The 23,546-nt window shown below is 26.7% G+C and overlaps 1 protein-coding gene across 4 annotated transcripts in view; it reads left to right on the top strand.

The window, feature by feature from the left end:
* Positions 1–23,546, top strand: part of LOC100571391 — a 193,280-nt gene that overhangs the window by 18,827 nt on the left and 150,907 nt on the right. For all 4 annotated transcript variants that reach the window (XM_029488291.1, XM_008187358.3, XM_029488292.1 and 1 more), the window contains one exon: positions 15,905–15,934. In XM_029488291.1, coding sequence (XP_029344151.1) covers positions 15,905–15,934 — 30 coding nt within the window. The remainder of the gene's footprint in view (positions 1–15,904; positions 15,935–23,546) is intronic.

The raw sequence follows: 23,546 nt of genomic DNA on the forward strand, positions 1-23,546 counted from the left end.
TACTTGTACAAATTTTTATTTAGACACCAAATTTTTCGAAAAATTATTTGGTCAACAATTTACAGTAAAAATGGCTGGTTATCGTTTGAAAAAAAGAAATCGGTACCACAGGACACTCATTAAATGGTATAAAAGTCTAAGGGTTTAAAAGTCTAAGTATTCGTAGTCGATACTTAAGAATAAGTATTGCTTAAACTAATTTAGATAAATTAAAAAAAAAAAAATTGTGATAATAACTTAAAGAATGCTTAAGGTAGATCTCGACTAACCTTAATTCAAGTAATACTTTTTATTTTCCTAAGCCAAAGTCTCGTTTATGAATCTCATTTGATTCATAATAGTATAGCTTAAGCAATGTCTTATTCTCAAGCATCGACTATGAATACCGTCCTAAGTATTTAAATATAATTCTTAAGACTACAAAAATCAGAATTTGAATAAATTAATTATTAAAGGAAAAAATATAAGTGAGCATGATTGGTGAATCATCCTGTATACCGACACACCGGGTCACAACTACTACAATATTTAATATCGCGCAACACTTGGCAAAAGCCAGAAAATAAAAACAGTTATAGCACAGTGTTATAGCCCTGTTTTATTATCTTATATTATTCATAGCGTATACAATTTTTTTTTTTTTTATTCACCAAATACAATGCAAACCCGTATTCTTCGGATTTTTTAGAAGTGTCTGTAGCCAACAATAATGATTTCTCATCCTTTTTTTTGCCACTCAGAGTTGGGAGCATTTTGTAATAATTTTGCAACAGTGTGGATACAGATTATAGTTAATTTGTGACCCACATAATGTCCGAACTACTAGCAAAATAATATATACATGCGAAACGAATGGTGTAGACGTACAGTTTTGGGTGATGTGTATTTCTGCGAATCTTTTATTCAATAAGCATAATAATAGGCGAAATCGTGTGTTATCGGTAAAAGCAACATTTATTTTTTTTTTTTTTACCACAATTTATGCATTTAAACATTTTAAAAACGGTTAATACATTAAAAAACACCCCCAGTTTTATTGTAATCCGTAGTGGTGGACTAAACCGTATTACAATTTTTATCTGGGATTTATGAATGTTTAAAATATAGGGTAGTAGTCGGTATAATATTACCCGGGTTACTTCATTACGTTTAATTTTTCGAAGCCTATCCGCACTCACCACAAAAACAGTATACCTGTATTCCATATTGTACATATTATCATATTATAATATATATTGCAATAATTGAATTTGTAATAAAATGAAGGTACCGCAAGAATGGTGAATATTAATTATGTAAAACGTATTATCAGAAAATAGTTAAAATACGTTTGACGTGCCATTACCGAGCAATAATAATATTAAATTGTTGAGTAAGATCAATCGAATGGTTCCAGATACCGGTATTCGTGGGGTGTATAATATCTAAAAATCAAGATTTTCGAGTGATATTTTATTGCATGGGTCCGCATACGAAATGATAAGAATAAAAATCTGGCTCGGTGTTTCGAATTTAATGTTTACAATACAATGGATAATTATTGATCCTTTAGAAGTGGAATAATATTATATCATTGTAATAAAATATTTCGTTGTAACCAGTGCATCAGCTCATTAATTAAAATTTATTTTGAAATAAAATGTCCAAAGGGTAAACCTTTCAACTGAGCTCTATTGCCCGTGCAATAACCGTATTTCACGCTTCAAATGTTTTAAAAAGAAAATTAAAAACTAACAGCCATTTTATTATTTATTAAATTAAATTATTTTAGTTAATACACTCTATACTGTAAACAATTTCGCTTTTGTAGTTTGTAGTTTTTTTTTTTTTAAACCCTTAATTAATGGTTATTCGGGTAGATTACATATTATGTATTATTGGTTTAGTGTGGAGCGTATTCTAAAAATGACGTTAATGATAAAAAATTAGTTTTATTGAAAAGTGTCTGAAAAAACACTTGACACCTGTTGGTAGACTGCTTCGTTTTTTTTACCTTATATTATTAAAAAAAAAAAAAAAAAAAAAACACTACTGTCAACTAATAGTCACTCGATAACATGGCAGTGATTGATAGTGATTAAATATTATACCTATATATAAATTTGAATGTTTGTATACTGTTATGTATTTGATCGGATAACGAAGGTTATGGTGTGCAGACAACTATTAATTGAATAAATTAAATAAGCCTGGTCATAATGATATTGGAATAATATTATAGAGAGGATTTTAGTTTTGCGTATGGTTTACGCATTGCATAAAATCCGATAAAAGTTTAATTAGGCTTTGAGCACGCTTACAAAATATCTGACTTTTACAGTTGGAAATGTTATTGCTATAATTATTTAGTTCTCATTTTCTCGTTACCTTCGGATAAAAACATGTCATAATAAATCTAAACAAACTTTTAAATTACAGTTATTTTCTTACAATTTTGAATTTTAACTCCCTATAAAACAAAATAAATAGGTACCTACTATAGTATCAAATAACTCAATTTAATACCTATTTCGGTTTTCTTTTTAAAAACATTAATATACATTTTTACATATTATTAAATGCATTTTTTGACTAGGTATTAATCGAAACTTATGCAATGTATTGACGGTATTGTACTTATGCGTAAAGTTTTCATATGTTTTTTTTTTGCTCATAATGTAAGCGCATTGTATTGTACGATCAAATAAACTGATTTTTTTTTTAATTTAGACAACTACTCCATATAACTACTGACTAGCACAAGATTTAATAGCAGTGAGTGAAAATATATATATATTTTAATAATAACAAGAGAAAAAAAGTAATAAGTATATCTTTGAGTTTTTGTTTATAATTGAATGACATTAGTAGTTTATGTTTAAATATAAAAATTATGTTCATCGTAATAATATTATACTGTTAGTTGAGAGAAGGTAATCAGATTTACATGATATTAAGTAAAAGTTAGTAAGTTACATTAAATACGTTTTATTTAGGTTAATTATATTTGGTCAAGACCATCATTTTTGATAAATGACACGCATAAAGAGTCACATTTTATCCGGCTGGAATAAAATTAAAAATAGCAATGATAAAAAAGTTTAACATTTTATGTAGTATGGGCCACGAACATTGTTTCGTTCGAAACTATCAAACTTCAAACACTAAATAATAAAGAATAAAGATACTTAAAAAATGAACGTTAATTCATCTTTTGGATTCAGAATAAAGTAGGTAACAAATGATGTTATTATTTTTTTATTTTTTTGATACGTTATTTATTATTTGTTTCCATGGACCATTTTTTTTGTAAGAGAGAGAACATTAAATGATTGTAGAAACTTTGAAGATCAATTATTTTAAGTTATTTCTTTAATTTTCGTCGTATTTTAAGTCATTTCGATAACGTTAGGAATAAAATAACAGTCAGCCGACGATAAAATTTGAAATTGAATGCAAATACTATTCAAATCGAGCTATGCAGCTCAGACTCATTTTATTGAATCATAAATTAATGTATCATTGCTTTCAAATTGAATACTACAACACACTGAATATTGTACCGAGGTAAGTGGAGCAAGACGATTGACCGATATTAGATCTCTGTAATACATTTTTTAATAATGAGAATTATTCCAATTTAAGAACTATAAGGACATTACCCAACTAAATTTAATTTAACCATCAATTTGATTTTAGTTGTTAGTTTACTGGACAAATTAGTAGCATTTTTTTATCGTATTCTGTAAAATGTCCACTGAAACAAATATTTTATTTCATTATAATTCAAGTTTAACAAATTTTGACATTATTCACGTCTCGCGTTGTTTAAACCGTTTCAAGTGCTGGACATTAAAAAAAACTTTTTTAACTGACCAGTAAAACAGCACAATTATTTCATGATGGGATGAAGCGTTGTTCAGTGTACTTTTGCATTTAAGTGTGGGAGCTTTAAAATAACCTCAACACATTACTACTTAGGAACATTAATAATAATATTTAATAAAAAGAGTTTTGGAAAATAATTTCAAAACAACGTAAGTGCCTAATATAATATACACGACGGCAATAATATTACTGTATAAAACTAAAAAGTAAGTTTATTATTTATTATATTTATTTTTTAGATCATTCCCGTTTAAATAAATACCGTATAGAAGATAATGGAAAAACACTTTGGTATCTGTTTTTTCGTTCTTAAAATAAAACCTGATTTAACTTTTTGCTAGTAACCGCAAAGGTTCGTATATAAACATGTATTCGAAACATCCTCCAAATCATATCCTCACTTTCTACGCTACAAGCTTAATTACACCGAAGTCGAAAATTGCTTTGAACGATCGGTGAAAGTCTAAAGTTTGTTTAGTCGACCCAAATAGAAGTTTTCAAACGGATTAATTTAAATTTCTTGGAGTGGAGATGTTTGGACTGGAAATGACTCCAGGGCCTTGTTGGTAATATAGCTTATATATATTATATATATATATAATATTTAATGGAAAATTATCTACAGCTATATGGTGAGAATTTCAATAAGCTACTTGTAAATGTATTATTGTATGATATAAATTTACATAGCACATTTTAGATTTAACATCAAAGTTATGAAATAACTGTTTATTTCATTCATAAAAACCAATCAAAAGATAAAAAAAAATACTTAAAATACTTAAAATACGTCTAGTACATAGGTACACATATTAATATAGACACACACGTATTATCATACATTAGGACTTATGATATAGAACAGGTGGTAAGTGACGAGTACTTTGAAATTTATGGCGTTGTATAATATTCAACAAACATTAATCGTTCTGTGACATAAAACTTTTTGAAATTTGCGTATTGTTATGTTCTATGTACAATGCAATTTCCAAAATATTTAGACAACTGTTAAGCTAATTATACCACAAAACTATTCACACTATCATTCATGTGTTACAGTGAGTTGGTATTGACTTATAACTTATAAGTCAATAACAACAACAATAATTAATGACATTATAAATGTTTATTTTTTCTAATTAATATTATTACCAACATATCTTAAAAACTTTTTAAATATCGATGGCCTATCGTATTCCATTGGTCACAACTCACAATACAAATAACCGGGTAAATCACTCTGCAGCATAGTGGATTTTGAGAGTACTTTATTCTTGAGTAATGACCCTGTAGTTTGTCATCAAACAAAATTCTGAGAGAAGACAGTGTGTCTACTTCTATTTCTAAGAACATTTTATACTTTACTTAATATTACTATTAATATTTTATTTTTCTATAAGTAGTACAGCGTACCTACCTATTATTAACTTTTTTTTTCCAAAAACATAACATCATTTATATAATTAATATATTATACATTATCTTATTACTTACATATTATTAGTTAATATCCAATTATTGGCCTAAACTCCAATTATTCAATCCAAAATATGAAGTGATATTATTAACAGACTTGGAATAATAGGTCACTCAAATATGTCTCCATATTACCCGAAAAGTAGATCGAACGCTGTGCCTAGCATGTGGTGAATATCTTACCTTCAAGGACCTCATCGTCGTTTACTGTCGAAACCACGGAGAAACCAAAAGAGCCTAGGAATTTCAGACAACCTCTCTGAAACCCTGAGCCCAATTGAATACAACGGCAATAAAATCATTTATTCCTCAAATATAACGATAATATACATATGTATAAGTATAACTGAATCTAAGAAATCCAATGTGCTTATTCATATATATATATATATACCTATGTAGTATTAATATTAAATATTTTTTAAGCCAAGAAGTAATAACCTGAGTTATTGAAGCTGTACCAACTTCTAAGAATAGAGAAAAAAGTTAACATTGCATATATGGGTGCCACATAACGCTGTGAATAGGTCATACTACTTCTTAGTATAAAAAGATTAAATATTAAAGAATAAATGTTTTTATATGACATTGTGTATAGAAAACAATAATACATAATATGTAATGGTGAAGTGTTTCAAGTTCCTGTGATTTATATTTTTTGATTTACGACATAATATAACAAGACTATATGAAAAAAAAAAAGTTTAGTTTTCTTTAAAATATTCAATTTTCTCAAAATTATTAAAAAAAATCGTATGCATGTATTTTCGATATTTTTAGATTGCTGTAAGCCGTAACAATAACTTGTGAAGAACTTTGTATTACATTATCAAGTATTTTGACAGAATAAAATATTTATCAACGTTTACAAAAAAAAAAAAGAATTTTGTCAAAATTTAAACTTGAAACGCTTATAAAAATATTGTGACCATGTATTTTTAATGTTTTTGAATCACTATAATATAATATAATAATAACTTATTTGGAACTTTATATACAATTTTCAAGTTATTTAACTTGAAAACAACTATTTTTTCACAAATAAATCGACAAAAAAAAACTAAATTAAGTTGAAAATGTTAAACGTCAATAAATAGCAAATAACAAAGAACCAATATATTCGAAAATTATAGTACTGAGTATGTCTAGATAACTAGATAAGGTTTCAAGTTCTACACGAATATTTAGTGAAAAAGTCAAGGCTCTACGGAAAATTGTTCATGGCATATATTCTAATTTTTCCTTAATTTTATTATTATTTTGTTGTTGATTCTGATAATTGTGAAAATTACAGGACATTTTTTCTTTAGACGCCTTAAAAGTATAAACTGAATTTATTTTGGTATCAGAAACTATCCATTAAAAATAATTGAGACATTTTCACTGTTCTAAAAAGTGATGATAAACATGTGAAAAAACACACCATTTGTTAAAAATCCAATTCATTCATAGGTCCGCAATGAATTTAAAATAATAATAATATAATAGGTATGTGATGTTTTGGTAATAATTATTAGTTCATCCTTCTCTATTGCTAATAGTCAAATAAATCACATTTTTTTTTTATAAATATTAGAAAATATCTTTGAGGACTCGTCAACTTTGACACACCAACTCACAATCGTTATACCTATTATATATTATATTAATCGTATAGAATGATTTTTCATTAAATTGAAACTTAACACTTTTATTACGCAGTGACTTTCTCAATAACGAGAAATACTGGATACTGACTATACAGTTTCACAATTTAAAAAAAAAATTCTTTAAAAAAAAATATATTATAAAGGTACCTAAGTATTTATATAAGCCTGGATCAAAATGTGTACGCGGGAGGAGGACAAACAACAGTGCGGAAAATAAATGTATTTTTTTGTTTATTAATTATAGACTATTATTATTGTTGTGGTTGTTATAACTGTAAGCTATTATTATTGACATTCCGATGCACGGAAAATATGTCAACATAAGCCGTAATCTTAATTTTGTAATTTGTTTGATAGATAAAAATACAGACAAATGCCTTATAAAACTTCTTTTGTATTTTTTTACAGCCTTTTCATTTCAATACAAATGTTTTTGAAAAGTTCTAATTTTAGTCTTTAGTCTTAATTTGTTATTGTATGATCAGCAATACAGTTGAGTGGAATGAGAAAAAAAAGTTCGATAAACCTCTGCTCTAAATAGTTCGATAGCCTATATAGATATTGGTAAAGTTGGTATTGAGTTTTTCCACAGTATTTTTGAATGATTTAAATTCTCTACAAATTACAATTTTCTATAGTGTATTGTATTATTTGTATTTTTTAAATGCTACCGATAACCTTTTTGAATTATTTACTATTGATCTATTATAAACTATGCCCTTTAAAGCACTTTAATTAACGAGCTAGTAACTAACTGTTGGTTTATTTATTCAGTTAATTTTATTGATTCCTATAAATATTTATAATGTCGAAAACTAACCCCGATTTGCAATGTTTTGATTGATTACTATGGTACGATATACTATACATTATCTACTATATTAAATTGAATATAATTCATTAAAATGTATATTTGATCGTGTAGTATTTTTAACCGCGATCGTTGTTTCTTGTGTGTACGGAATATTATATTAATATGATAAAATAATGAATTTTAAAACGCTTAGATAGACCTATTCAAACAAACCATATTTTCAAAAAGGTTGGTACTGAAAAATTCTTTTTCTCGGGAACAATATTCTATTAACATGTTTTTAATAATACAGACATGATTTCTTGTAGAGTTAACTCAAAATATATTTTCCCAAGGTTTTATTGCTACAAAGATTTTCTTTGCCATATTTGTGTTGTTTTGTTTTTTTTTATTCGAAATAACTAAAAAGTTGTTCAAATATTATTTCGTTCGATTATTTATTATGTTATTATAAAAATCTATTGAGGTCTCATAATTCTTATTGACTATTATATGACGTCATGTTTACAGTTTCATCGTAAAAGGAACAAAATTAAATTATAAGAATATCCTCCTGGCTCTTTTGTGGGCTCTTTTTCACGCCTTCATGTTATATTTCAGTAGTAACATCAAATTTACTTATTGTAAACAGAGTATAGATTATAAATAAATAATTTAAAAAAAGAAAGAGAGGATATCCTTCAGCATTTTCATATTTACTATATACACAAAACACACCCTATATTGTTAGTTAGTAAAACAAACAATGGCTTTTGTTGTGTGAAAATCGATTTGATGTATATTATTATAATATTATGTTCGTTGATAGGTGGCTTATTATAGGTATTTTTTTACATCAAAAACAAGACAATTTACAAGCTATATGCACATAACGGAACAGTAAGCACATTTGATAATAATTAATAGACAATAAAACATGGCATGAATGAGTAACGATGTGGAAATCACCCATTTGTAATGCCTCTTAGTTGTTAATTGGTGTCTATGTTATATTTTCGTTTTGAACTGTGTGGTGGATTTTTTTGATTTGGAATGGGGTTTACGATAATTAGTTAAATCTCTAGGCGGGTTTTTCTGAAATATACTATGTATTGTGAATTGTGTGATAAGTGGATTTATAATGACTAATGTTGGAGATTATTTATAAATTAAGAGATTTGATTTGTCAAATTGAATGGGTCATGGTTATTTTGGTATTTTTGCGAATGGTTATAACTTATTAGAATGCTGACTTTGCATGGCTTTTGAATACAATTTTAACATACCGGTTGTCGTATTTCGGGTTTTTATGTTCAATAGCATTACCTTAAGCAGATTCTTTTGATGTTCCAGTACCATCCATACATTTGGAAAATCTTCACGTACCACTTGATAGAATTTATAGGGATAACCGAGGTAAATATAAATCGTCGTATGCTTTTCCATAAAATCAATTTGCAAATATATAATTTGTAACATTCATAATATTTTTATTTTTTTCCCTCAAAATCATGTAGGTACTTGCCACCTATGAGATTTCCACTGGTCGAGGGTCAGTGGGCTATATTTTCTGGAATTTGACTGGTTGCGATAGTCTGTAGCAGATACAAACATTGCTTTTCTTAGCTTTTATTGTAGTTTAAGAATTGTGTTACGAGACACATAGCTAGTGGGATGTTATCCTTGACACAATGTACGCTCGGGTGGTCGATCGGTTAGTTTTTTTTGACAGTTTTCCGTCAAATAAGATTCACTGCATTTAACTGGACGTGGTTGATGATTACAACAATAGATTGGTGTGTGGCCGAAATTTAGGGCAACGTCGGAATTGAACAATATGACGACAGCGACGAGGTTCTATGACTTTTATTTTAGTGTGACGGATTGAAGTTAGTTTAAAAATATCTGAATAATATTATTGTGTTTGTCTGGTTCCAAATCAATGAAATGAGTAGAAGAGTTATTTTTTTGTCTGCCGTTAATGTACGTATACTACAGCTGTTTAAAGTGTTCCTTTTAGTTCCTAATTTATAATATCATTATTAGTAGGTTTAGTATGGTTTTTCGTATTTTTGTCGTTTTGTTTTAGGTGCAGTAGTGTTTCCAGGGGGGGGGGGGCGTTATATTTTCCATATTTTCCCATAATCCCCTTATGTGTGTGTTTGGTACTATCACTACGATTAATTTTAATGTATTCTCATTATTACATAAAATATCCCCCCTCCATTGAAAATTCCTGGACACGCTAGTGCGTATAGGTGTATAATTTTCCTAAACGAGTCAGGTGTATATGAGTTTGTAGCTTTAATTCATTTAGATTACGTTTTCAGTTGAATTTATTATGATTGCGTTTTATTTTTGGTTGAATCGGTTTCCATCTAATTCGGATCTTCGGTTTGGGAAACCAAAATAGAAAAGCTAATTTCAGTTGTTGCCAGCTGTGTGTTCACGAGATAGATTGATTTTGATTGGAAGATGAACGGGTGAGGTGTTGTGACTTTTAGATGTTTTCAGTAAGTCCGGATATAGTCATTGTATTATTTTTATGTAAAATTATATTATTGCATCGGCCAGGGATTTATTTTGAAACAGAGATCCGCTTAGTAATAGTAGGTAATTGGGTGCATCGCTGGACGCACATCAGATTTACTATCTGTCGCTGAGAACTTTTATCAAAACGTGGCATTATTCAATATAACATAACGATGTAGATAAACGGATTAATAAAAATAAATTTTAAATCTTAATGTTCAGTAATGATTTTGTATCTGTGGTTTTTTTTATCATTTTAACGATATACCTACATAATTTAAAAACGTAGAATTCCGGAAACGTAGAAATAAAAGTAACGTGACCGTAATAAATAAATGCGAATGGAAGGGAAGTTGACACGGCAATTGTTTAATGTCCGCAAATTTTGTTTAAATAAATAAATAAATATATTTGAATAAAAATTGAATAAAACACAACATGTAGGTATATAATAAAATTTGAATTTAAAATATATTTGTATACTTTAATATTTAACGAATTATAGTTTCGCGAAAAAAAAAAATTTTTGGGTTTACTAATAAAAAGAGTCGAAAACGCAAACCAAGTATAAGAAGAATAAATGATTTCACTTAGATAACCGAATGAATATATAAACTATAAAGACGTTCGTACCAGTTGTATATTATGCGGCGACTTTGGTCACTGAAGCGTTATCGCTGTGGTCAGCTGTGCTGTTGATTTTTCTACAAAAATAATATTTATTAGTTATTTAATTGTATTATTATTATTATTATTATTATTATTATTATTAATATTAATATCATTTAAATTTGGTGCTTTAGTATCTTGATAATTTAGGTATATAAACGTATACCATATTCTACTTTGTTAATCGATTTTAGTAATTTTAGAAAATATCCAGGAATTCAGTTTTACCACGTTGGTGGTTCAATAGTAGTATTTACATAAATATTAATTGATTATACTTGGAATTTTGAGATTGAAATTTATAAAACAAGGATTTTCCAGGAAAATTATACACTCTGACATCTTTAAAACAAAACACCACCCGTTATTTTATTCATTGGGTTTCAATGTTTTTATGCCACTGAAAAAAGTATTATATAGGTACCACACCCACTTTATTTAATGTACCTACTTGCCACACAATATTTGTTCGTAATTCAAGCTATTTGTTATCGTGGTCATTCTTATCTGGGACTTCGGTTTCTTTAAGCAATAAATATTATTCTAATTTAATACAACGAAGTAAAATATTTTATGAAAACGATCATGTACGTCTATATAAATTAAAAATATGAAATCGATGTTTTTTTTTTTTGTTTTTTATAAGAAACATTTACATTTTTTTTAAGTATGGTGTGAATCCGTAAACTTCATCCTTATTATACTTTATACGGATTGCATGTATAATTTATCATACACCGAAATGTTGAATGCAAAACCCCATTTAGCAAAGGGAAAAAATATTTATTAAATTATTAAAATGTTTGTCCCGCAAAAGTCCCCTTAGAAAATCTGGTTTGCGATTGTGATCTCGTTATATTGAATAGGTATCGATTTAATAAAAACAATTTCCACTGCCGTCGGTTTGTAAACCAAGCGACGTCATATTATTCAGTGTTTGTAGAATATCATCGACTGTAACGATGTGTTTTAAAATCACAATATTCGTGTAGGTATTCCAAAGGTTACCGTTTCGTAAAACGAGCGAGCATATTATTCCATAATATCCAATTCGTTTGTGGAATGCGTTTTTCGGGACCGATAAAGGGAACGTTTTTTTCTTCATTCAAAATCAAATTTTTAATACCTACCAACAATACCCGACAACGATCGGTATTTTATCAACGTTTAGACTTTTCGGTTTTAAAAAAAAAAATCGGCACTTGCTCCGATAAATAATTTATACCACAATACAATTTCCAATCAATCAAAACTAATTAAATCAGTTACATCCAAAAGTTAGAAGGTTTAGTAAAGGCACATATAATACGTTCTACGACCATCTATAAACTGCAGAGTACAATAAATACACTAAATTAGGTGTCGTGCAACTACGTAGTTTTCTAGGATTAACCGCAATACTTATGGTTATTCAAAACCCATCAAAACGATTCATCTACACAAGTATTGTTTTGTATTTTTTTATACAAATAATAATTATTTTAATTTCTAACACAGGTCCGTCGGAATTATGTTTCATCGTTAATTTTTTTTTATTAGATTTTTCTTTTACTATGATCAAAATAACACAACATATACTTATGCACTAACGACACTTTATTAAGTTTATTTACACATTATGGATACTACTTAGGTACCATTTACGTGCGCGGATGATATTATGATAGACTTTTATAAAACCTTGACATAATAAACCATGTTTTATCTACCATGTTTTTCTCAGACCAATTTTATAAACGTAAATTATGCTTTTTAGTATGTACAATGTACATCATATATTATAATGTGTACATATTTAAGCAAAATACATTGTTGTTTGTTAGTTATATAGTCTTATAGATAATATAATATAACATACATAATATTATAGTTTAAACGCAAGACTGTGTAATTTATCTATTGTATATTATGATAAAACAAAACATATTAAAATATATTTGCGCTCAATACAGCAGAAGGTCCCAATAAATTAGCGTAGAATACAAAATAATATATTTTTTTTAAACATTTTCCGCACCACCAAACGACCAAAACCTTACAAAAATACCATAATATTTTAATAATTATTAAGACGGTATTTTAACTTAATGATGCCAAAAATTGAAAAATATAAATAAAAAAAATTGAACATTCATAATTTTTTGCACCGCGCGTATAATCCACCAAAATATTATCAACGGTTTATGTATATATATATATATATATATGTATTATATACAAATAACAAATATATTATTATATTTTATAATTTATATTATAACTAAATCTAAAGGTAAAATCTCACAAAGAGATACCTTTTTATTATACTGTAGTGGTGAAATGTAAATGTGGTAAAATTATTCCAATGAAGTACTTCATTAAAATGAAACTGTTATATACATAGGGCTTAAAGTATCAAGCATCACATTACTATATTCAAAAAAAATATGGTTGGTTTGTATAGATTATAGCCATAATATTATATATCTCTCGTGTTTTATAAAAAAAAATGCGTTGAAATAATCATACGAAATTTCTCAATATATTTAACTTATTTTTATATTTTTTGATTTTATGCACACACATTTATAGATCATATTCATATTTTATGTTATATTTTTAACTTCCTCATTATTTATTTTCGTATTTTATTTAAATGTTGTAATTTATTACATTGTTTTATTGCTAAAAGTATGCACTTACATTTGAATGATTTAATAATTTATTCTAGCGTGGATGTATTACTTATTTAAATATTCAATACTATAACTTTATATTATTATTGCACGTTATTGGTAATTGGGTCATATTTTAACACGGTTATATCGACCAAATAATAAATAATATAATATGATTTTACTAATGCACCTTATATTATGTGGTATCACAAACAATGAACGAAAATATGATATTATGCTAAGGCCAATAATATTAAAAACAAATATATATTATGTTAATGACATACACCTAACTTAAGCCTGGTTGCAACGATATTGTAACTTTTGTTTAAGTAAAAGAAACGTTACCTGCTATAATAAAATATGTATCGTATTTGAATTTGGTTCTAAAATAAATGTAAGTCCATATTGCTTAAAAATCGAGGTTAAACTATTTCGTTGATATTATTGAGAAAATGGGATAGGGTTCAATCCATGAACTACATATGAATTGGCGAAATAAATTAAATTGCGTTATAACACCGTTATTTGCTTATTGAATAGTCAAATAGTGTTCGATTTAGATTTTATTAGTTTATATTATGCAATACAACTGCGAGTTCTAAACTTCAAAATGTAATACTTTTTTGTAATAAATACGAATTAATTATCAAACCTAAATGATTGAGAAATATTTTTTTTTTAAATTTATATTCATAAGTATTCTATGGTACAGGCAATTCAAGTATTATTTTCTACTCAATTAAAATGTTATTTCATAAGATCTATCGGGATTATTATAATTGCTATGATTTCAACGAAAAAGAAATTGTGAAAAGCGCTGAGACCTAAAGTATTTTGACTATTAAATATATTTTTAAATTTGTTTCATTTAAACATATTCATTTTTATACAATATTTCATAAAAATTAAAATTAATTGATTTGCATTAGAATATACTGTTTGATGCGTTCAATTAGATTGTTAACAGAAAACTATGAAATTCACTCTATAAATAATATGCGAGGACTTATAGGCCATATTGACATGTATGTGGGTGGAAAAATTCCGAAAACAGCTGTAATTGTGCAACGTAAACAAATTTCATTGAATACACAAAAGTAATAAGTATAATGTAGAAGTTAGGTATCGTTCCATTTTAAAGCAATATAAGACCATTGCGATTGTAACTGGAGATCACTGTTCCTACCCAAAAATTTCAAGACTTTGTAAGAATCTGGTGTTTGCTTACATTTCATTCTTCTTTTTTACAATTTTCTGGAAACCGGCTGGGGAATTCTAAAAATGACTTGTTTGTAAAGTACAATCAGTGTTCAACACCCCATACACAGCAGCGGTGCTAAATAAAACCTATTGAGGTATTTTACTCCCCTAAATAGTCGCTAGATAGAAAAAAGTATGACATCATTGCAAAATCAATAGTTCCCTCAGTGTGCTCGGAATCTAAAAAAAAAACACACTACCTATTGGCAATATATAAGACATATAAATTTTAATATATTATAATACAATACATATAAACGATACCAATCTATCTATCTATCTATATATATATATATATATACAATTAAACATTATATTGGTATGTGCGTGTTTGTCTTGTCGAATGTGTATAATATTATGTTTATTATATTAAGCTTTCGCTGACAACAGTTCACGCATTTTGTTTATCTCGTCCATGATTTAAATTATTAGAATATTTAACATATTAATATTGTGTAGGTACGACAAATAAATGTAAAAATGTAATCATTTTTTATTTATCTATTTTTTTTTTTTTTTTGTATCGAAGTTTTAATGTAATCATAAATTGAATGATTTATTTTTTACTTTCTTGTAGTTATATTCTGCAAACACATAATATATATTAAGTATAACCATCGTGTCGTGGTTTACCATATTTAAAGTTTTTAATCTGATATAAAATAAATTGCATTTCAAAAATAATTCATTTCATTCGTTCAAGGAATGACGCGGTGAAAATCTTTTATTTTGGAAAATGCAATATTGATCTCCGTAGTTGAATTATTTTGTAATTCATGGTAATCAAATTTTTTTTTTATTCATTAAACATTTACTTGATGTGACTGTTAACTTTAATTTATTCTCAGCGTCTTACTCTGCACTATGTTTGGTTTATATTTCTTTAACAACTCTCTTTAATTCAATTTATTTATATTTTTTGACATGATACGACGTACATCTAATGCAAGTTGATATTTATTTTCTAACATTTATGAATTATATATTTTTGTTTTCAGATGACGACGCCTGTTTTTGTCTCGTCGAGGGTAAGTAATTTTTATATCAAACACAATATTCAATTTATGTTACATTTTTTGGTATAGCTATACCTATAGTCTTTGTCTTATTCATTGTTTTTTTATATTATGATAAATGTTTTATTGAAAACCAAGAGTACTTGCGACTATTGAATTAGCTGATCACGATATTAGTATCCACTAAATGTTTGCACAATCGGTGACGAATGTAGGGTAGTACAATAATAGTGAAATAATTTCCCCAACCCCTTGGCCATCGACAGTTTATCACAAACAGTAAAGCAACAATACGGATGCATTTAAGTCATGCTATTCCATGATAAAACTATTTTACAATATTATTCGTTACTATATAAAACTATAAACTATATTGAATAACTAAAATCTAGTTACTAGATCCTTAAAAAATCTGTAGGTATATAAGTATAATTGGGGATTTACCAAGGACACGATTATCGTTCAACATTAGACGAAACAAGACCATAATTTGATATTCAACGCCGGTTTCAGACGAAATATCATCATATTTTTGTTACATTTGACTAGTAATATCACATGTTTATCGTATATTATCGTGTGTATAATGATGAGTTATTTATATTCATATACATAATATATATATATATCCCTTATGCATATGGAATGCATTTCAAGGACTGACATTGTTGGGTATTAACATACAAACACAATCACGCACAGACACCAGCAGCGATAGAAACAACAAAGTCATAATAATATAAATAATATTGGATCGATTTTTGAACATAATGTCAGTTATATTACAGGCTCTATTGTTCTATAATAATAATAATAATAATAATAATAATAAAAAAAAAATAGCATTCGGTCCATTATCGAGTGCATGAAATAGGTCTTTGTGCGCTCTGAATGCCAACAAATAATGAAAATTCGCGTGTGAATGGACAGTAGTTTGTATTGTAATTTAAGTGCCACTTAAAAGGCGGTGGTGTAATTTTTTCATGAATTAATTATAACTCTACAACGCATGTCCATTGTATTATTATTTATGAATGATTTTTAGTGTGGCCTAGAAAAATGTGTAAAGTTGAATTATTTTATAAGACTCAACAATACATGGATGAAAAATATTTACGGTTATAAAATCAAATTAATCATCGTTGGTTTCCTGTGAATCATTGTTTTTTATATTAACAATGTTGGATGACATTTGATTATGATTGATTCTGAAATAATTAATTTTATAAAATTAGAGGAAATTTATGCGAGTTATGTAGAATTAAAAAAAAACACGAAAAACAAAACTTAAAGTCTCTTATACATTTCTATTATAATATAATATATATTACCTATTACCCATGATTTATACTTATCATATTATTTTAATCATGTATATTATACATTAATATCTAATGATTTCTTATTTCAAGCTTTTATTCGCGAGTAAAATGATAGAATTATTCATTTTGCTCGTGTTAAAACTAATCTACGTTTCTATCGTTTTTGGTTTTGCTTCAGTTGAAATTTATAATACAAACACAATTACAAAGATTGATTTTATGATTTTCCACTTCCTAATTCTGGAAGTATTTTTTTTATAAATAAGCACAAAAAAATTGATGCTTTAACGATTACTTAAAGCTCGTCGTAAATCCAACATCATTGGGATTGGTATTCGTCATTATGTGTTTACATCAGAAATATGTCTATAATTAAGAAAAAAAATCAAAAAAGTAATCGTTTTAATCGTGTTCAAGAATATTAATTGATACAAGTGTGAAATGTGAATGAACTTTAAATATTTGTCTTCGTATATTTATGGCTGTGATTATATTTTATGGTACATAATTACGACAATTATTGTAAACTTATTAGTCTGTCAAGCGTTAACGTAGGTAGTTGTTTTAAATGGGAAAATTCTAAGATATTTTGAGAATGCCATATTTGTGTAAGCTACGATGATAATTAAATTTCACAAATTATGATTTTTGAAATTTATTTTAGACGTTCAAAAGTTTAATGGGTTACATAATAATACAAAATATTTAAATATAATAATTAATCTAAGATTTTTATCTCAACGTTCTTAATTATTATATTATTATTATTATTATTATTATTATTTTCAAGGTATTTTTTTTATTAGCCAGTTGAATGAAAATAATTAATTTAATACACACTTCAATTCACATTTTAACGTTCATCTATACAATAATCTCTCTGAATAGAAAATGGATTTTTATAATAAAATTGATAACATTAGCGACTGATATTAATGATTTTCATTACGGAATGAACGTTAAATAACTTTTTAATTTATAAAATCCTTGCATCTTATCAATTGTAAATCACTTTTTTTGTTTTTTACAAGAAGTGTATTTACACAATATATATATATAAAATGAGTTGAATGCCGTCAGTCATTTAGCGCAAAAGCTATAGTTTTTTGGTGTATAGAGTTGTACACCAAAACGAACTGTAACGCAACTTTATTAAAAAAAACTAATTGTTAACATTGTTTTAATACTTTTTCAAATAAAACGAATTCTAGGGACCAGAGATGAAAAGAAAGAAAGTAAGTGCGAGTAATGAAAAGAGATTGTGCACAATATATTACCAGACGTAGAATAAAAAAATCCGATGTTTAATTAGGTATTGAGTAAAAATAAAAAATATATTATTACTTACTCCAATAGAATTAAATCTGTGTTAATTAATACAAGAAACCACAATTTACTCAAACTTTCAAGGTTGATTTTTGATTAAAATTGTTTATATTTTTGTTTTTACAAATATCCATTATAATAAAATACTGTCAAATCTCCAAACAATTTTAGGTTACGAATAATTTACTTGTCATTTTCGTATAAAATTGTTTCTGTATCAGCTTTTTGCAGAGCTTTGATTATGCTCAATGACTGTGATTATTATATTAATAATATATAACTGATAGACGTCAAATTAAATCTTCTCGGCGTGACTCTCGTTTCAACTTTCATTACATCAGAAGACACTGAATCTGAGAATTTTAATTCGACTTCGAGATAGGAATTTGCAGTATATAATATGCACTCTGTGCTGTGCAGGTTTTAAGTTGATTAGTTGTGGAATGTCAGTTTTTGAGTTAATGACATATACACGTGGACGAATAACTTAATTAATCTATTGAATCCGATATTAAGTTGAAGTTAGTTTGACTCGAGACTATCAAAAAGACATGGACGCGATACCTAGAATTGGATATTAAGCAAAATGTTTGTACCATTATCTAGAAATGTATAGGAATGGTAAACTTAGCAAACAGAATCCTGCAGATTTGTATCTAAGTTATTATTATAATAATATTTATAGGAAGTTTTAAAACTATTTTCATTGGGGTCTTGTATAATTCCACAAATTGAAAAGGTTAAGGTCATTAAGGTTTTAAATAATTTAAACAATTAAAACCAGTATAGGTACTGCACAACATTTTTGAAACGTAATATTAATGATTTTGGTTAAAAATTTACTAGGAAATTCCTTAAATTTCTTTTTTTGTTATTATAATATATTAATATGTACCTAATCTAAACATAACATTTGGAACGATATAGGTATTAATATTACCTTCCCACAATAATTTTAATATTTTACAACATTGTTAAAAATCTAAAAAAACTGTCTAAATACACTATAGTATTTACACTTGAAAAAACTACACATTTTCTTAATTAATAATACTAAAAAATAAACGAATTTGTTTAAAAATGTATTTTTAATCATGAATGTCTAAGTCATTATTTTTTAAATTTGAAATAGTCAACATAATATATAATATTGATTAATGTATGTTTAGCGTTAAAATTAATTTTCTCCATGTTTTTCAAGAATTTTCTAGAAAAAATAACTAGTCAATTTTAATAATGAAATCCATAAAGAATACTATTATAATCTTTTTAAATACTTTGGCTTGTAAGCTGTTGTTGTTGGTACTTTTCTAGCCTAACAATAAATGTACATTTAAGTTGTTATGGTTAAAAAAAGTAAAATATTAAAAAATCACATACGTACTTCATTTCTCTAGTAAACTGGGTTTGCCAAAATTCAAAAAAAAAAATTGTTATTCTCGTTGAATGAACATGAAATAATATTTGTACATCTACTTATATAACTTGTAATTAATATCAAATGTATTTAATGTAATTATTGAAAGCTATTGAAAAATGTAAACATGTACCATGTACCTACCTTTAATATAGTAATATGTACCTAGATGTTTATACATTTAGCAATTAAAATAATATTGATAAACTATCAATACAACCTAATTTTAATAGATTCAAAATATTTTTAATAATCGATGATAATTTATTTATACAATTTTCAACGCAAACGGTATGCAAAATAAATGTACATTTTTGTTCAATCTATTGTTCAATGAATGTTAAGTAAAATCCATAGAAATATTAAGTATAATATATGAAGAAAAATACGTTTAATACATTAAATTATGCATTGTGACTTTTTATTACAACAATAATCAAATCAAATTTTTCATAAATTTCTTTTAACCTATATATTATTTGTGTACAGCGCTGAAGCGTAACATTCAATATTAAGTTCAGTTTTGTGCTTTGTGGATAAAAAATATGAGGTAAAAATGTATGGAGGTACTTACAATAAAGCTCAAGTAGAATTTTCTTTTATTACGAATATAAATATCAAGTGTTGGCAATAATCTGCTCAGCCATCTCACGATACTCTAGAGAAACATATTTTCGTAGAAAATTTATAATTTAAATAAATACCAAACCACAATATAATACAATTTACAGTAATATCTGATTATTGCACTGCACCCTTCAATTGATGATTAGTGCTAGAAATTCGGATGTGTTACTGAAATAGACCACGATGGGGTACAAAAAGGAAAGTAAACGAATACAACATATCAAACTGTTATCCAAAACACAGCTTATAAAATAAATAGGGTTTAATCTTATATAAATCTAATAGGTAACGATTTCATTAAGAATCACTATTAACTGCTTTTTTATTTTGTTTGTGTCTATTCACACATTTGTATCTTATTAATGCACTACATAGGATAATAACCGGAGATGTTGAAGCCTTTATTTGTTTTAAAACAATAATAATAAAACAGGGTGACTGAAAATCAAATGTTGTGGTGAAACTCAACCAAATACAAACTTTGCATGATAATCGTGTTAGACATATTTTAAGAGTGAATATAAAACTACAGACATTCACGCAACGCATAGTGTTAAAATAAACATCGGCTTTGTGCCAGTTCGACTGGATTTCGCCCCATTCACGTTCCCCGAGGCTATTCCTGACACCACAACGACCAGAAAAATCACTTAGACATAAGATTCCGTGTAATTTTTACAATTTTTTGTGGCAACGTGGCTGGTTTCGTCGGGTCTTTTTTCGGTATCGAATATTAAGTACATATTATTTTGAATGAGTTTTTATAAAGTTAAATTTGAGTAACACGGCGTGTTGGATAGGCAAATTAGCTACACCATTGAAACCACACCACGACTGTCTTCGGATATTTTTTCCACAATTATTTGATAAGTAGATATACATTTTTTTTTTTTACAATTAAGTGTCAATATAATTAAGATAAAATAATAATTGATCGTAGTATAATATATTTATAACAACTGAGTATAAGTAAACTGGTAAATATTGAACAACTGATATATTGTGCCGGTAAACGGTAAAATATAAAGGAATCAAAAAGGAATATATATTTTTTTTTAACAAAATTGTAATTTAATTTAAAATGTGTAAATTTATATTTTACGGCTGGACACTAGGCTGTACTCATGTACATTGAAAAACGTCGAAACCACGTTTGAAACTTGGGTTAAAAATATAATATAGGTACTTGCATTAGAAAAACAATACATTGAAACTAAGGGTCACTGGAATACAATTATATTCTATATTACAATAATAAACCATTCGTTAAAATTTGAGTGTTTTATGAATAATATCTATTATATTTTATTCGAGACGTAACCTCAAACCGATTAAAAGACAGCTTGGATCTGCAATTTCCTTTTGTTTTTATTTTGCCACTGTGAAGTCTAGTGCTGAAAGTTTAATTTTTAGTTAGTGAGAGTTAAGCGCTACTGAATCAACTATTGTATTTTGTAATAGAGCGTTAGAAACTTTTCTGGTTGTACATTTTTTTTGTACATTTTTAATTAATGGTACATGCATTTCATAAAAATAAAACTTGTTTAACTAGAAACGTTGTGACGCAATAATGTTATCAAGATGCCATCTGAAGTACTGTATTATAATTATTATTAACCAATATAGTTTAGTATACAAAATGTGTATTGGTAAAAGTACATACCTACAAGCTAAGACGTAATAATAATTTGCGTTTATAAGTATAAAAAGCACTTGAAAACTTTATACAAATATTTACTAGAAACTTTGAAATCAATTTGTATGATGTTATATAGGTATAGGTACCGCTACTAAATATTACATAATAATAAATGTGAGTAAATGAAAAAATTATAGAAATAAATTTAAAAAAATTAAAGTTCAGGGTTGATATAAGTTATTTAAAATCTAATTGATTTTTATAGTAAAATAGTATGCCACATTTATCAAGTGCTATTCAACAAATCTATACGTACTTTAATAAACACGTAACACAATAAAAAAAAAACTGTGAATAGATTTATTATATTTAAATTGGTTGGTTACATTAAAATAAAATAAAAAATACCACAAAAAAAAAAGTGGTCGCAATAAAATGCCAATTGCAGATAAATATACTAAAAATTACAATAAATAATGCAAAATATGATTTTTGTTTAAAGCAATATACACATATATAAATATATACACTTTAAGAGGATTACATTAATACTATGAAATATTATGGGAATTATGTTTCAAAGTACTATATTTATAATATATATATACATAAAAAAAATTTTATTTCATAGTTATAAATGGACATATACGGTACAAAGCTGTATATTATAAGCGTCAAAAGCAGATGCAAATAATTGTATAAATCTTTAAAGGAAAATATGCAAAACCAAATAAAATTGAACAAATAAAGAAATAATAATACATAGTAATATCCATTAGACGTATATAAGTGTTATACGTTGAATATGTAGGTATAAAATGAATGGTTACCCGAGTAACCTACAAGTCTTATCACTATAGAATATTTTTAAGGACATTTGTGAACAATGAAGATTAGTTTCATACAGTAAATGATATAAGGTAGATAAATATAATAAATTATATGATCATTGTATATAAGTGTCAAGTGGTCAAAAATCGAAATGTCACGACTACGTGACGGGGTAAATAGATTCGCTATGGGAGGAGGATAATGTGTCGAATAAGTTATTGGATTTGGACCGTTTGATAAAAATATCATTGACATATTTGAACTTTGAAGGTTGCCGCGTGCTGTTAAAGATTTTTGATTTTCCGAAACATTAAAACTTTATGAGATTACGTTATTCTCTAAAAATATTTCTACTTTGGATCAATAAAATATGTTAAGATAATAATAATATGGTTATATATACATGTACATTATTTTTTTATCTCTAAAATGTGGTTGTTCTATATAGCACATGCTATTATT

Source organism: Acyrthosiphon pisum, chromosome A1 (assembly GCF_005508785.2).
Source record: "Acyrthosiphon pisum isolate AL4f chromosome A1, pea_aphid_22Mar2018_4r6ur, whole genome shotgun sequence".
NCBI classification, from domain to species: Eukaryota; Metazoa; Arthropoda; class Insecta; order Hemiptera; family Aphididae; genus Acyrthosiphon; species Acyrthosiphon pisum.